Source organism: Agelaius phoeniceus, chromosome 8 (assembly GCF_051311805.1).
Source record: "Agelaius phoeniceus isolate bAgePho1 chromosome 8, bAgePho1.hap1, whole genome shotgun sequence".
Lineage (NCBI taxonomy): Eukaryota > Metazoa > Chordata > Aves > Passeriformes > Icteridae > Agelaius > Agelaius phoeniceus.
In genome coordinates this window covers 24,846,539-24,862,135 of record NC_135272.1, presented here as the reverse complement: position 1 = coordinate 24,862,135, position 15,597 = coordinate 24,846,539, and the positions used below count along the sequence as shown (strand labels likewise).

Sequence of the window (15,597 nt, the reverse complement as noted above, 5' to 3'; positions counted from 1 at the left end):
TCATAATGAGATAGAAAAATGTGAAATTCTGGCTACTTCAACAGTTTTGTACAATATTCTTTCTAATGCCAAAGTTCAGTAGCTTTAGACATACTTCTTATTTCCTTGCAATAATTAAAGCTTTTTTTTTATTGACATGTATGCACGTTCATGAAAGTTCTGCAGATTCGACACTTTTAACTGGTTTTGCTTTCTTGTAAGGTCATTCTTTGCAGTGACTTCTCTCTCGTCCCGTAACTCAACAGAGAAATAGCTGTGCTTGCAATGGAATTTGAGCAGTGCACTGATCGTTCCCTTGAGTTATTATGAGGCATGAATTTCTTGATCTGCAGTAATCCTTAACCAAAGTCGTATTTTCTGTTGGTACAGGAAACAGGCCAAGTCTGAGATGCAAAAACACTGTGGTGACAGTATATACTGAAAAAGGAAGGAAATGAGTTCTGGCATAAGCAAAGCCATGCCAAAACTGTCCATACTGTTTCCTGCAAAATTTAGAATTCTGAAACTGAAATACTATTCCGTACTGCTTCACCATACTGAACCTTCACTGTTGTTAAAGGCCAAGCACAGATCATCTGTTTTTTCTTCATTTCTGCTGTGTCATTGTGAAATGGTTGCTTGCTGATTTTTTTCCCTGTACCATTTGTAGGTTTGGAAGCCTACTGCAAACAGTGATCCCTAGTACCATTCCTCCTGTGTGTAGTATTGGTGGCTTGTTGTAACTGTTCTTCTTGTGCCACTTTTGAGGAGTGATGTCTTACCCCAATCTAACCAAAGTTTTGTTCCACAAAGACCACTTCTGCTTTAGCACTATTTTCATTTCCAAATTCTCAGAAAGAGGGCAGTGCATCTGATTCCAAAACCTGAGGTCAGTTGAGTGACAAGAAGTTACGTTTCCAGTTCCAGTAGGCTAGCTCATAGAGGAAAAAATGTAATGCAAATAATGTTCAAACATAATTTCTTATGCCGTTTTAGGAAGAGAAGTGTGGATATGTTCTACTGATTGGGTATTGCTATCTCCAGGAATCTTTTCTTTTCCAGTTTCAGAAGTATAGTGCCACAGCGCGGCCTACCCTGTACTCTAACTTTTAGTTACTTTAATTTTAAAGTGTTTATTTTTGTCAGTTGCATTGGCCTACCCTTTGAACTCTGTAATTCTGTGTCTATCATAATTCAGGATTCTGGATACTTTCCTGTTTTTCAAAGTCTATAAGTTTTGGAGTTTGTCAACTGCAGCATGTACAGTGATGACACTGCCCAATTCCAGAACTGTAAGATGCATCACCTGTCATTACCAGCAGTCATCAAAAAGATTGCCAGTTACTAAAATGAGTTTTAAAGATTGGTTTCAAATCAAATTGTGCTTCAGTAGCCATTTTGATTGTCGACACTCTTTCTTCCCTGTCCCACAAAGCCTAACCTGTTATTTTTCCAAGTCTCTTTTTTTGATACCTGCTAAACTCCAGTTACCAAATCTAAATTTTATTTCCTTACTTGTTCCAGAGCTCCTTATCTAAATATACAGAATGACTGAAATCATTAGATTTGCAAATAGCAGCTGTATCAGTGTAAGAGACTTCCTAGGAAGGTAGGATAAGCTTTTGTGGGCCTAGGAAGGGAGGAGTTTAGTGATCACAGCACTTCTAACCAAAGTTCATTTATTTCATGAATTTCATCTTCATTAAGTACAAGACTGAAAAATTTGCAGTACTCACGGTGGTAGCTTTCAGTTCATGGGAGATGACAAACAGCAATTTTAATAGGTTTTGTGGTGAAAGGTGAGAGTTCTTACGCACTGGAGTTGCTGTCACCCTTGTACAAAATGCAGTTGTGAGCTCCTCTATGTCTTGCTAGCCTCCAGAAATACATAGCTGCTTTGCTTATTAGAAAGTACTTCATTTTGCAAATTTAATTAGGTTTGAAAGTATTTAATAAATGCTCCTTTTTTGCATCTCAAAGTGAAAAAAAAAACAACAAAACAACTTTTCAGATACTCAGTTGGATCTCTAACAAAAATTCCAGACAAATTTGAAAGGCATTGCTTTGTCCTGAAATAATAAGAGTGCTATCAATTAAATTACAAAGAGATTGAGAGTACTATACTTGACATTTCCCTCACTTATGCTTCACGATGTGTGTTGGCACTTTGACTAACAGAAGCCAGCCCTTTTATAAAGAACATCAAAAGTGCCATTTTGTATATCTGTGCATTTTTATTTTAAGCCTGTTTTGGATTCAGGAATTCAATAGAAAACATTTTAAAGAGTTTTATTCTCTCTCTCTCTGTGTATTGATTGGACTTTGCAGCATTTGTTTATTTCAATAAGCCCATCTGTCCCTGAAAAATGTACAGCTGTACACCAATGCATGCAGAGCAGACATGCCAGTAATGATTTTAGTTATCCCTATCTTTTTTGCCCATCTCCAAATACTAATTCTAAGCAGGTACAGTATCAATATTGCTCTTTGGTGAGAAATAAGCACATACATAGAAGTTCACAAACAGAATCATCTGAAAGTCATTAATACTAATGGTGAAACCCAAGAATTCACCTCAGAATACATTTTCTGTTTACTTGGATAAATCCAGAATTACAAATTACAGAAAAATGAGTATTTTACCTAAAGATGAATAATGGTACAAAGGCTAGGAAAACTACTGCTCATTTTGAAAATATTGACACCCTCTGTTCCCCTGTAAAGTTTTGGAATTGTTTCCTGAAGAAACACTAGATCAGGTCAGCCAATATCATTCCCAGAATAATCATCTGTAATTTTATTAAATGAAACTGAAAATCCAAAACTTTATATGAAACATACAAAGGCATTTTTCAGGATAATATTGTAATACTGGAAATGTAATAGCTGTGCAAATAGTTTTGATACACTTCCCTGGTTTCAGCAGCTACTGTTACACAGCTTGGTACATCTGTCATTTTCCAGGTCATTTTATGAAATCAAGAGAGCATACTTCAAAGGCCACAGAGTATATGAAATAGGTTTTATTGCAAATAATTATTGAAAAGCTATTTACTAGCTGGGCTTCAGCTATATATCTTTCTGTAACTTCCTAAAACTTCCTGGGGGAAAAATTGCTATAGTAATATAACTTTATTAATTGGGTTCAGTTTATGTCTTCTGTGTATGGTGGCAGGATGGATGTTTGTTTTAAACACAATACTGTCCTTGCATACTAGCTTGCGGTTTTGGGCTTAATCGATGATGCTGGAGAATATCTGAATGAGCTAATTGTTAATTTTTTCTTCTCTTTTCCTCTTGCTTACTGTGCTTTTGCTTCTTTTTTTCTAGATGTTTTTGCTTATTCCTTCTAGTATGATTTTGCAGTTATAGACTAAGAAGTGGCAAAAGTTCTCAAGATTAACATTCAGGAAAACAAATAAAATACAGCCTAAGGAGACCCAAAGGGTGCAAGCTGCTTTCTTTACAAGAAAGAAAAGCAGGAAAATGTCTGGGGCAAAGATGGGGGAGGTTTAATAATCACATATGCAAACCTATATAATTATTATACTGAATTTTGTATTTCTAATTATCAATTAATACAATATGTATATGTGCACTTGCGCATATATGATAAATGATTATGTTGCTTAAAAACCAATTTGATTAGCATTATGCTTTTAGAAGAAGAGTGTACATAGCATGTATTAGTAAAGTAATTCATTATTTATTCAGGTTCACTAAGTGAAACTACATGTCAACATATCTGTATTCCCTCCTTAATCTACTAAAATGATTGATCCATGTTCATTTGCGTAACCGTAGAATCTCTCTCCTGCTAGGTTATCCTGTTGTCTGTTTCTCTTTATCCAATATAGTGCAGTTCTTATTCTCCCTATATTTAGCGTCTGTTACTAATTTAATCTTTTAGACTAATAGTCAATTTATGTTAATCTTCTTTCTTTTTTCCTTGCACTTTTTTATTTTTCTTCCGATGCTTAAAATAGAAGTGGAGCAAAAAGGTAAATAACGTATACAGTCCAAACCCCAGCTCCTTGTTATGTGCCTTATGGATGTTAACCTCTTCCCTTCCCCTCCCCACAACACTCTTATATTATGATAATCAGCAGGACCTCATAAGTACACCTCATAAAGAAGTCGACTGTTTGCAATAAAGTGACTTGGCTGCTTAAAGTAGGTGGCGGGGTATAGTGTCTGAAGTACTTGGGCTGGAGGGAAGACTCCCTTGCTTTTTTCTCTCCCTTTCTCTTTGTCTTTCTTTCCCTCTCTTTCTCTCACCCTTGGGTAAATTCTTGTTAATCAAGTGTCATCTTGCCTGGCTTCCAGAACCCTCTCCATAGCATGCCATGGTTACAGGGTTTCCTGGTCTGTTTCATTCATTGCTTTGGTTGTGTTTTGTTTTCTCTGCTCCTAATTGCTTTCTCTATATACCTGATGATTTGTTTTGTTCCTTTATTTTTAATCGAGGCACCTCCTTTTTCAGCCTCACCACTTCTTAAAGTTCTAAACAAGTCGATGCGATTTTTTTTGGACTGAAATGACCTAGCACACTGCTGCACACCAGTTAAAAGCTCTGGAGCGTTAATGTGTACTCACTAAAAGTCTGAAACGAAAATGCAAGATTAGCTCTACATTTTCAGCTGTCTGTGTATGCCATTGAGCCTTGGTCTGTACTAGTGAAAACAGTTCCCATCCACTTTCCATACTGGTACAGCAAGAACATGGTAACTTTAAGAAAAGTGGATGATAAAGGGTGATAATTGCATTAATTATAACATAAGGTATAATCTAGTGCCAATTAAATTGATTTTTTTTTCTTCCTGACACAGTCATTATGATTTACCTACCTTTTTATTTTTTTCTTTTCTTTTTTTTTTTTAATTTTTATTATGAGGCATCTTAATTTGACGTAATTCTTGTCTTACTTCTCTCTGTGACTGTTAGTTTTTGTTTGCCCGGGGACGTTGAAAGCAATTGTGGACTCACCGTATTTATATGAAGCTGAGCAAAAAGCAGGTGCTTGGTGCAAAGATCCTCTTCAGGCTGCAGATAAAATATACTTCATGCCATGGACTCCGTATCGCACGGATACTTTGATAGAATATGCTTCTTTAGAGGACTTCCAGAATGGACGCCAGCAGACGACGTACAAACTCCCAAACCGAGTGGATGGTACTGGATTTGTAGTGTATGACGGAGCTGTCTTTTTCAACAAGGAAAGAACTCGGAACATAGTGAAATTTGACTTGAGGACTAGAATTAAGAGCGGGGAGGCCATAATCAATTATGCTAATTACCACGACACCTCTCCGTACCGATGGGGAGGAAAGACTGATATTGACTTGGCAGTTGATGAAAACGGCTTGTGGGTAATTTATGCTACGGAACAAAACAACGGGATGATAGTAATCAGCCAGCTGAACCCCTACACCCTGCGCTTCGAAGCCACGTGGGAAACCACCTACGACAAGCGGGCAGCATCCAATGCCTTCATGATATGCGGTGTCCTGTACGTGGTGCGGTCGGTGTACCAGGACAACGAGAGCGAGACCGGCAGGAACGCCATCGACTACATCTACAACACCAGGCTGAGCAGGGGCGAGCACGTGGACATTCCTTTTCCCAACCAGTACCAGTACATCGCCGCAGTGGATTACAACCCCAGAGACAACCAGCTCTATGTGTGGAATAACAACTTCATTCTGCGATACTCCTTGGAGTTTGGCCCACCTGATCCTGCCCAAGGTAAGAATTTTTTTTTTTTCTCATTTTTGATCTCTTGGTGTTTCCATTCAAAGAAATAGGTTACGATATTTTTGGTGTTAGATTTAGCTCATGACAGAAAGGTGAGGAAGGGTTTTTTTGTCTGCACTGTGCTAGGCTGAGCAGCATTACAGCGGTGCAAGACAAATTTGCAGAACCTGTGAAAAGAAATAGAATTACTTTATTTGGTTTACAGGCTCGTGCTGTACTTTTTTTTCCTTTTTGTCCTTCCTTTTTTTTTTTTCTTTTTTAAATGCAAGTGTGTAGCTTTTCTGTGGTTGAGAATGAATTGGGGAATTATTTACGTTATACCATCAGTCAGTTTGACTCCAACAGCTAAACTGAGTTGGAGTTGCTTCATGCTGAGCCCGAAGCCTGTTCCATCCGCTCGGTGTTACCTGCCTTCTGAATTGATTACAGCACACACGCAGACCTTTTAACTTCTTGGCGCCAGCAGCGGAGAGCAATGTGTGCTGGGAGGTCCCAGAGGAGACATATGGGGTTAATGTGCAATACCAAGCATAAGTATTTTTCTGCAGCCTTATTTTCACAGTTTCTAATGTTGGGTTAGACAAGATTGTCTGACATCTTTTTAGTGGATTTCTCAGTAAGCCCCTTACAATTGCATTCCAGCTTGCTAGAAGTTAGTAGTACTTCCTAAAATGAAAGATACTTACTAACTGTCAGAAGGGAAAAGAAAAATGGAGGTCTTTAGGTGTCAGAAATCCCTAAAAATGACATGAACAGGCACAGCCACATATTAACATCTACAGAGGAGAGTAAATACCAGGAGAAATGCTCTGTGGCAGAAGATATATGCAGCAAAATCTGCTTTAGCAATGAAGGTAATACTTCACTTCTCTCATCTAACTGCTATGCATGTTTAGCAGCCGTTTTTTCTACTTCAAGAATGTAGTAATAATGGCTTCTCCACATGAAAAGTAGCTGTTCTGCTTCAGCAAAGCTGATTCATGCACAGCAGTGCAAACTGAATTATGCACACAATTATAACAACACACATATAGCTTTTCCAGGTACAAAACTGCATATGAGGCAGAAGAACAGGGTGATGGAGAACCAATATGTTAGTGGTCTCCAAAGCCATGGGTGATCTCTCCAGTCTCCTACAGACCTCCCTGGCAATACCTGGCCAGGCTCAGGCAGGTTACAGGTGTTTGGGAACTGGCCAGCTTTGCTCTCTGTACATCAAGCAAGTCCATTCCTCAGGGAGGCTTTGGAGCTGCTCTTAGCAGAGAGATAAACCACCTGTGTAATTAAAAAAAAATTAAAGCTTTCATTTTCATACATTGTCATGCATGCCACTTTTCATTCAGTTCATTTGAGTCAAAGATGCATTTTAAATTGTCCAAAGCTTTAAGAGTAAGAGGAGAAGATGGAGGTGCAGGCTCTAAGTAGCTTTTGCAGTTCAGGCAGCTGCTGTGAATGTGAAAAAAGCTAATCTTTAAGTCACTGCATAGAAGAAAAAGTGTAAAGGAAAAGCAGGGGCAGAAAAGGCTTTGTGGAATCCTTCGTTCACTTTAGTAAACCTCCAAACATCTCCTGTTAAACATTTCATAATGTTTCTATTATGAGAGAGTCTTCAGGATCTTAAGTTATAGTGTATGTGCTGGCCACATCCCATCTGCTCTCAGAACTGGATCTGTGAATCCACCAGCACCCTTTTCTCTTCCTGGGTTCTTTGCTGGCATGCAAGGCAGGAGCAGAAATTGTTTATTCCAACAAGACCTAGGCAAGAATGGGTCCAGGGCACGCTGCAGGGTGCTTGCCTCTCCTCTGAGCTATTTGCCCATTCACCCATGAAGACAGAAAAGGAATATTTGAGTAAGTTATGAGTTTGGGTTTTAAATGCATTAGGACATCAGTAAATATGTTTTGATTGTGGTCTTTTTAAAATATAGAAACCAAATGAAGACACTAATTTTATTTGAGCATGTGATGCATAAATTCACACACAGTATTTTCCTTACATAAAGCCTATACCCAATATTTTAATTTTGTGTGGGTATGTACATTGCAGATCTAAGAATATGTTTCAGGTCATTTCCTCTTTTGCCTAAGCCAATTGCCTGTAGTTAGAAACTACTAAATGAAAGGAAAAGTTATCTAACATAATTGTCCTTGAGATGTACTGCTATAAACGCAAGGAGAAATTCTTTATGGTATCTACTCTAAATTTATTTCTATTATATTTCCAGTTCCTCTTTGTTTCAATATAAATTCTGTATAAATTGCAGCTCAGTCCTTCAACTAATATATAAAGGATCTATATGTGTAATACACATTTGGATTTTTTTATCTCATATAGAATTAGATCAGCTTTTAAGCCTGCCTGACGAATGGCATTTTTGTGCTTTCTTAATTCTAATTTGGTTTGGGTTTTTTGGTTTTGGTCAACTCAGATTTTTTAATCATCTACTCAACAACATAGGAGTTACAATAGCATTCTGTAAGTCACCTAACACAAGAACTTTCTTTTAGTGTCCTTTGCAACAGTACTTTAATATCAAGTATTTAATGGTGTCACAAGGTCAGTGTCTCAAAATTGGAAGTCATGGCCCTTTCTTTTCAAATGGTTAACTTGGGACCATTGTGGAAAACTCAGTAATCTGTGTTCCCTCTGTTGCCAAGTGAGAAATAATGATAGATAAGACACACACTGATTTTTAGTTTTTCCCCTATATATCTGTCTCGGCTATTAGTTTTTGTCTACACCACAATGTCCAGCTACCAAGTGCTTCAAAAACACCAGTCTTTCTTCCTACATGAAAGATGAATTTGTCAGACTTGAGTTGCACTTTCCCTTCAAATTTGCTCCCAGGGCCAAAACTTGGGCTCATCCATGTCCTGAAACTCCTGGCTTTGTTTTCTGTATTGTCTCCTTCATTTTTAAATCTCCCTGTTGAAACCTCTGACATACCACTGCAATTAACCTCATATTGACCTTGCTCTTGCTGCAAACCTACACCATTTTCTCTTCTTGTGACTTTCCCAGTATCCTTATTTTCTTAGTCTTCAGGAGAAACTCTTCAGATTTCTGAAACAGTACCTGCTGGAGACAGACTACTGCTTTAGTACTCAGACAGAGGGGTCTGCTGCCCTTAGAGCTCCTCCCTTAACCCTATTCTTTTTATGTTATTTTCTTCCTGCTTCTCTCAGGAATTATAGTACACGGATGTATCATAGAATGATGGAAGGATCATTAAGTCCAACCATAAAGCTCACCCTGCCGAGTCCCCCACTGAACCATGTCCCTGAGCCCCACGTCTGCAATCTGATGCTGGGCAAATGCCCCAACTGCATTTGCAAGGGGTGCTCCTGTTTCTGCAGTGCTTGTGTCTGCCAAGAGGGTGCATTTGCAAGGTGCCTGCCAAGACAATGCTACGTGTAAAACATTCAGCCTGCAGCTGTGCGTCTCTGGTGTAGATGTAGAAATGGTTTTCAGAGCTCCAGCTGTCAAGTACCGCTCAGATGTTGCAGAGGAGCATGTTTTCTACAATTAAGTGTAAAAAGCATTTAAAAATCAAAACCCTAATTTTGAAATGAAATCAAATATATCAGGCCTTGCAAAAAGACACTGAAAAATATGAGACAAATCACAGCTTTTAAATCCTTGGTAAATTTAGTGGATATATCCAGTTACATTCTTTCTACAGGAGGTACCAGGGGTCCAAATGAAGCCTTGGTGAAACAGGAATTTTTAATGGACTTCTAAGTTAAAAGACCAGGAAGAATGAAGGAATTTTCCCTCTAAAAAGTGAATATGAGCATTACATTGTAAGGTTTCCTTGGTAACAAAAAGAAGATAAATCCTTTTGTTCTGTGTTAGTCCATTAGGGAGAGATTTCATCTACACTCATCCCAATTTGTGCTAACTGTTCAAACTGTAGTTGTCTCCCCTTTTGTGCCATGATACCCATCATTAAGTATTATTGGATCACTGCAGGAAGAGATGGATGTTGTGAGTATGGACAGAACAGAAACTCAGGGAGTAGCATCAACGAGGGCCTGAAGTAATAGAAAACTAGTGCAACACCAAGAATCTACTAGAAAGTCATGCAGCAAATTAAGTAAATTGGGTCTGTACTACTATATCAAATCTGATAGACTACAGATGAATTAAAAAGTGGTTGTACAAGTAAAGACAACATAATGGGGACCAGATAGCATATTTCTTAACCACAGGTATTTTGCTAATTTTTCTTGTCACGTGTGCTATCATTTTCAAGGTATAAATTTATAAACGACTGTGTAAACATTTCGCTTTCAATTGAATGGGATTTGGCAGGGTCAATAGAGTACTGACTAACATAATAACTGGAGTCACCTATAGGTAATTAGGTGATTCTTAGTACCTTCCCTGCTATTCACTGAAGCACAAAAATAGGTACAGAGCATTAATAAGCAGAAGGCAGGAAAATTCTGATTTGCTCAGGTTTCTGATCTCTGTTGCTTTACATAGCAGCTCCATGTATGACACCTTTTGAGAATAAAGGTGGGCACATAGATTTTCATGTGTCCGAATAAATTGAAATACCTGACCTATAAAAATATACATTTAACTGAAAAATCCGTGCAGCTGATTTCTCAAATGACCTGGATGCCAGAGGGCAGAAAGAAACCATTCTCAGAAGTGGCACATCATTTGGGCATTACGATTAAGACAATTGTAAATCTAAGGTTAGAGTTGTATTTTGGGTGGGGATATTTTTTATTTGGCTTGGTTTAGTTTGGTTTTTTTAAACTTTTTTTATGCCTGCCTAGAATAGAAACCTCTTGGCAAGGAATACTAGATAGCTTGTATGCCTCCTCTAAATCTGCTCTTCACTGATAGTTGGGGAAAGAAAGTTACTATTCCCCTGCTGTCCTACAGGAATTGTGTTAAGTTTTTTATAGTCATCACACTGCTAAACAGGTGTTAAGTTTTACTCCAGTGGTGTCTTCATTTTTAGTAACAGATAGGATACATAACTGTTTAAATCAGATGTTAGGAGCTGCATGAAACAAATGTAAATTAATTACGCCTCACTTTGAGTCCTTGGATTTACTTTTTATTGTTCTTTTCTCTTATTTTCTTAATTTTAATGACTGTCTTCAGCTGATAAGAAGAACCTATTCTTAATAAAAAAAGAAGGCAGAAGAGGTTTCGCTTTTCTCCTCAGCATATCAAGCCTAGTGAAAAAGTCAAAATAGAATCTCACATTGTAAAAGTGGCTTTTTTGGTGTTGGACAAAAACTACATAGCTTCACCCCTGCTGCTTAGAACAAGAAGTTAATAACCTTGACATGGAGTTTGTTCTTCTTCTCTGTTGCAGCCTATTAATCATCACTGCCATATCTTGTATTGGCAAAGTGCTCTGCAAGGCAGAGCCCGCAGATGCCACCACCCTCAGCTCTCAGAAGGAGACACATCAGGTGGTGGCAGCTGTCATGTGTCTTCGTGCAGCTCAGGAGAGTGGCCAAGCAGATTAAGTTCCCACATGTCATTAAAGACCAAATGACCCGCCTTCTAAAAGCTAGATATATTCCTTGAAGTGATGTGTTTGGCTGTTTCTTAGTTTTCAACCACCTTCTTTCCCAGACTTCCAGCACTGTCTGAAGTTTCTTGGTGCATTCTTAAATATTCTGACTTCTTTTCTAAAATTTGATTGAAGAAAAAACTTCTGCTATGTTTTCATTTTTTTTTTTTTTTTTGCGAGAGTTGGTTTAAAGTCTTTCTCTTAAAATGTGAGATTACTTATATATTTCTGTGTAGTACTACCATGCTATGCAGGTCATTTTTTAATCATGGGTGATTGGCTTTGAAATTGATTTTAATGGATAGCATGAAAATTGTACTAACTAAAGTTGTGTAATGACAGCAGAATTATTTTAGCTCAGGGTGCAACACCAAATATGTTCTGAAAATTGTTACCTCACCACTGAACTTCAAAGAGTTTTATGAATTCTGACACTGATATTTTGCTTCTGAGACAAAACTGTCCTGAACATTACAGGGTTTGAGTAGTAATTACAATAATGCTAATGCCCATTTTGATGTTTAAATATGTATTAATTAGCAGAGTGTATTAGGAGATGGATCGTAATAATTGGTTGTCCCCTGCATCACTCCCCATCCCCACGAGCTCCCTGTTCCCAAGGACCTGATTCAGCAGGCCTTGCCTGACACTTGTGCAAGTGATTGCAAATGCTTTTGACAAATGTTAATTGGGAAGCACTAGAAGGCTGGATGCATTGTAATCAAAAGCAAATTAGAGCAGTTTCACAAGATGTCAGGCAAGCACTTGCAAAACAGATCTGAGGGTTTCAATAGTCGCTGGCTACACCACAAGTTCAGCACAATTACCCAGGCTGTGCTCCAGCAGCCAGGAATGAGACTGAAGAGAAGACAGGCTCTGCAGAAGTTTGTGAGCAGGAGAGGGATGACAGGCACATCTTTGCCTTTAGTCTTGAAAAAACAGATCATGATGATCAAAACTTCACCCTAAATTCATGTACAAATAAAAAAATAAATTAATATTCTAAGCCTCTCATATAAGTGAAACACAACTGAAAAAGGGTTTTGAGAAAATTGTGATTTGCCAAATGGCTGAAATTTAATATTATGCAAGACACTAATTTACAAAACAATTGATGAAAAAATGAGAGTGCTCTTCATTTTATTTTATTTTTTTATTATTTAATGATTTAAAGAGAAGCTGCGTTGTCCAGTAAGCCAAGAGTGCAACGGTCTAGCAGAACCAGAAAAAAAAGAGAAAGAAAGAAGCCAAAAATTCTTTTTGTGAGCTTATTTGTTCTCAGCACAAGCCTCTGTACTTTTCTGTGACTGTAAAGCATTTTGAACACTAATGAATATTTGGAAATAATGATAACTGTTGCAGTTGCTTTGCTCACTTGATTTATTTCTCAATATGAAGGTGTTGCACAGCTATTCCAGACTCCACTAGCATTAGCTTATATTATCTCTCCAAAGCCTGAAAGCCTTGGCATGGCTTGGGCTGTACCTCAGCAGCTCCAGCTGTGAGTTCCTGCTGTGGGTCAGTGGCTGGAGCAGCTGCACATCCCAAACAGCAGGGATTTGGCCTAAGCCTGTCCTGGTGTTTCATAGAAGATGAAAACTCAGTCCTTGCCACTGGCTTGTATGGATTGTGTCTTCCTACCTGCTCTATCAAAAAAAGATGTTAAGGCCCCAAATGTTCAAAGAGGAGAATGCCATGTACCTGCTAGGTGCTGCCTCTGCTTGGAGCTAATCAGGCATGCAGCTCTCTCAAGCAGCATAACTGCTGGGTAGGAAGATGTTATCATAATTATTGCCCTGGAAGCTGTGTACTGGGTGACTTGAAGTTTTGGGGTCTGTTTTTCAAAAATGGTCTCGTTAGTTACAGCCCACTGCCTTTGTTGTTAAAGCTGGACTACATTGTTCACGGCACACTGATTCAAATGATTCTATCTATTGAGTTGTTCCTGCTGCAAATGTGATTAAGTAATCTTTAATTGCTTTGAGCGTGTTTGTTATGTACTGATAATTCCCTAGTATGCCTTTCAGCTTTTAGAAATGTAACTATCAATTTTATTACAGAAAAGATTATTTGGAGAATGTGCTGAAACGTCATAACAGTATGAGCTGGGAGTAAAAAAAGAAAGAAAAACCAAAAAAAATTCAAAGTTATATCTTAAGCATCCAGAATAGCAATAAGAGTAATATTAGGATAAAGGAAAGGAGACGCCAGAGAATCCTTGAAAGCTACATAAATAGCTTTTAAATAACTTTTTTTATATATAATTCTGAAGTAATTTATTTTATTATGACTCTGTTTTTTCCCTGTGCAGTGCCTACCACAGCAGTGACAATAACTTCTTCAGCAGAGCTTTACAAAACCACAGTGTCAACCACTAGCACTACGTCACAGAGAGGTCCCATAAGCACAACATCAGCTGGAGGAACAAAGGAAGGAAGCAGAGGACCCAAACCACCACCACCCATTTCCACAACCAAAATTCCTCCCGTGACAAGTTTTTTCCCTTTGCCAGAGAGATTCTGTGAACCAACTGAGGCCAGGGGGATTAGCTGGCCTCAAACACAAAGAGGAATGATGGTTGAACGCCCTTGCCCCAAAGGAACACGAGGTATTGCCTTTAAAAATATATCTTGATTTCAAGCAGACATTTCAAAAGCAATATGCAGCTCTCTCATGATGAATATTTTTTAATCTCAGGCTGTCTGTCCCATGATTTGTTTGTTACCCAGAGAGTGCAGTATCTACAGGCAACGGTCAAGTTATAATCTGCGATCGTCATTTGAGCGTAGCCACAGAATTACCTTGCGCTTGCACTTGTGTGAATCCAGGTCAAATTTTAGGGCATTGTTTGAGGACTGTTGTGAAATATGCTTACAGCTGCCTTTCTCATTATGAACTCCCCTCTGGATGAGCTCCAGGAAAAATCAAGGGCTTTTTGTTTGTTTGCAGAAAACGTCTGGTATTTTTCACTGACTTTTTTTTTTATTGCTCTTTGTAATCTACATTATTTCCTTACGTTTTTGTCAATTATTGTCAAGTACTACCATTAGCAGCATTCAGAATTGAATGTTGTTTAGGAGCACAGTGTAGCCAATTTCCTGAATGCATGCAGAAAAATGGTTTCCGTTTCACTGTAGTTTTCTACATCTGTTGTAGGAACTGCCTCGTATCTCTGCGTGGTCTTGACGGGAATGTGGAACCCCAAAGGCCCTGATCTTAGCAACTGTACCTCACACTGGGTAAATCAACTGGCTCAGAAGGTTGGTTGAAACCTTTTAATCTGGTGTACACTGGTGAATAAGGATTTTAACTCTGAGCATTAATACTTCAGTTTGTTGAAGTTGCCTTTATTCCTCTGTGTTCATTAAAAGTAGAAGGAGTTATGTGTACTCCATCTACAAAGCACTGGCCAACAGTTAGGCTCTTATGTGTGTTTTAGTATGCCCTCTCTAAATTCTTATGTTGAATTTGTGATTACATGTTCTCATCACTATTTAAAACAAAGTAGTTTTGCTTGTTTTCAAAAACCAGAAGCAATATTTGCTTAAGAAATCAAATACTATACAACACACAGCAAAACCTCTGATATACAGCAGGGTTTTTTTGGTCACTGTAATAAATAGATTTTTGTCTGAGTGCATTGATAACGGTATGATTAAACTGCAGAACCACTTTCTGTGTTTTCCTTCCCTACTGAGATTTACAAAGTTTATGAAAACTGGATAATTTGTTGTCAGTACAAGGCTACTTGACTTTCAAATGCCTCAAGCACTGGTATGAACAAACAGATTTCTTACTGTCTGATAATGGCAGTAAAATGAAAGTGAGGATGAATAGAAGATCGAGCCCAAAAGTCCCATTCAGATTTCTGGTTTTGAAGGCTGTTAAGAACTGCTTTTGTGTGTCACGGATCTAAGAACCTTTAATCTTCTGAGATAAAGAGAACGTTATTGGTCTCAATTAGTTACAGATTTCAATGTATGTGCAAATGGTTATTTCACCACAACAAAGGTACGCAGGGAATTGGAATTAGGAGCCGCAAGCAGAACAAGGGACCCTGCTGAGATAATATAAACTGTCATTTCAGATCAGAAGTGGAGAAAATGCTGCTAGTCTGGCCAATGAACTGGCTAAACACACCAAAGGACCAGTCTTTGCTGGAGATGTTAGTTCATCAGTGAGGCTGATGGAACAGCTTGTGGACATTTTGGATGCTCAGCTTCAGGAGCTACGGCCCAGTGAAAAAGACTCCGCTGGAAGGAGTTATAACAAGGTACACACCTCCCATCACCTCCTCCTGCTGGGATAACAATTGCTC

At 38.3% G+C, this 15,597-nt stretch overlaps 1 protein-coding gene across 19 annotated transcripts in view; it reads left to right on the top strand.

Annotated features, from left to right (window-relative positions):
* The window catches only part of ADGRL2 (adhesion G protein-coupled receptor L2), a 204,587-nt gene that overhangs the window by 154,195 nt on the left and 34,795 nt on the right, over window positions 1-15,597 (top strand). For 14 of the 19 annotated variants that reach the window (XM_077182315.1, XM_077182316.1, XM_077182319.1 and 11 more), the window contains 5 exons: window positions 3,966-3,980; window positions 4,924-5,724; window positions 13,591-13,887; window positions 14,436-14,539; window positions 15,367-15,552. In XM_077182315.1, coding sequence (XP_077038430.1) covers window positions 3,966-3,980; window positions 4,924-5,724; window positions 13,591-13,887; window positions 14,436-14,539; window positions 15,367-15,552 — 1,403 coding nt within the window. The remainder of the gene's footprint in view (window positions 1-3,965; window positions 3,981-4,923; window positions 5,725-13,590; window positions 13,888-14,435; window positions 14,540-15,366; window positions 15,553-15,597) is intronic. The other 5 variants (XM_077182328.1, XM_077182317.1, XM_077182321.1 and 2 more) reach the window with 1 other exon arrangement.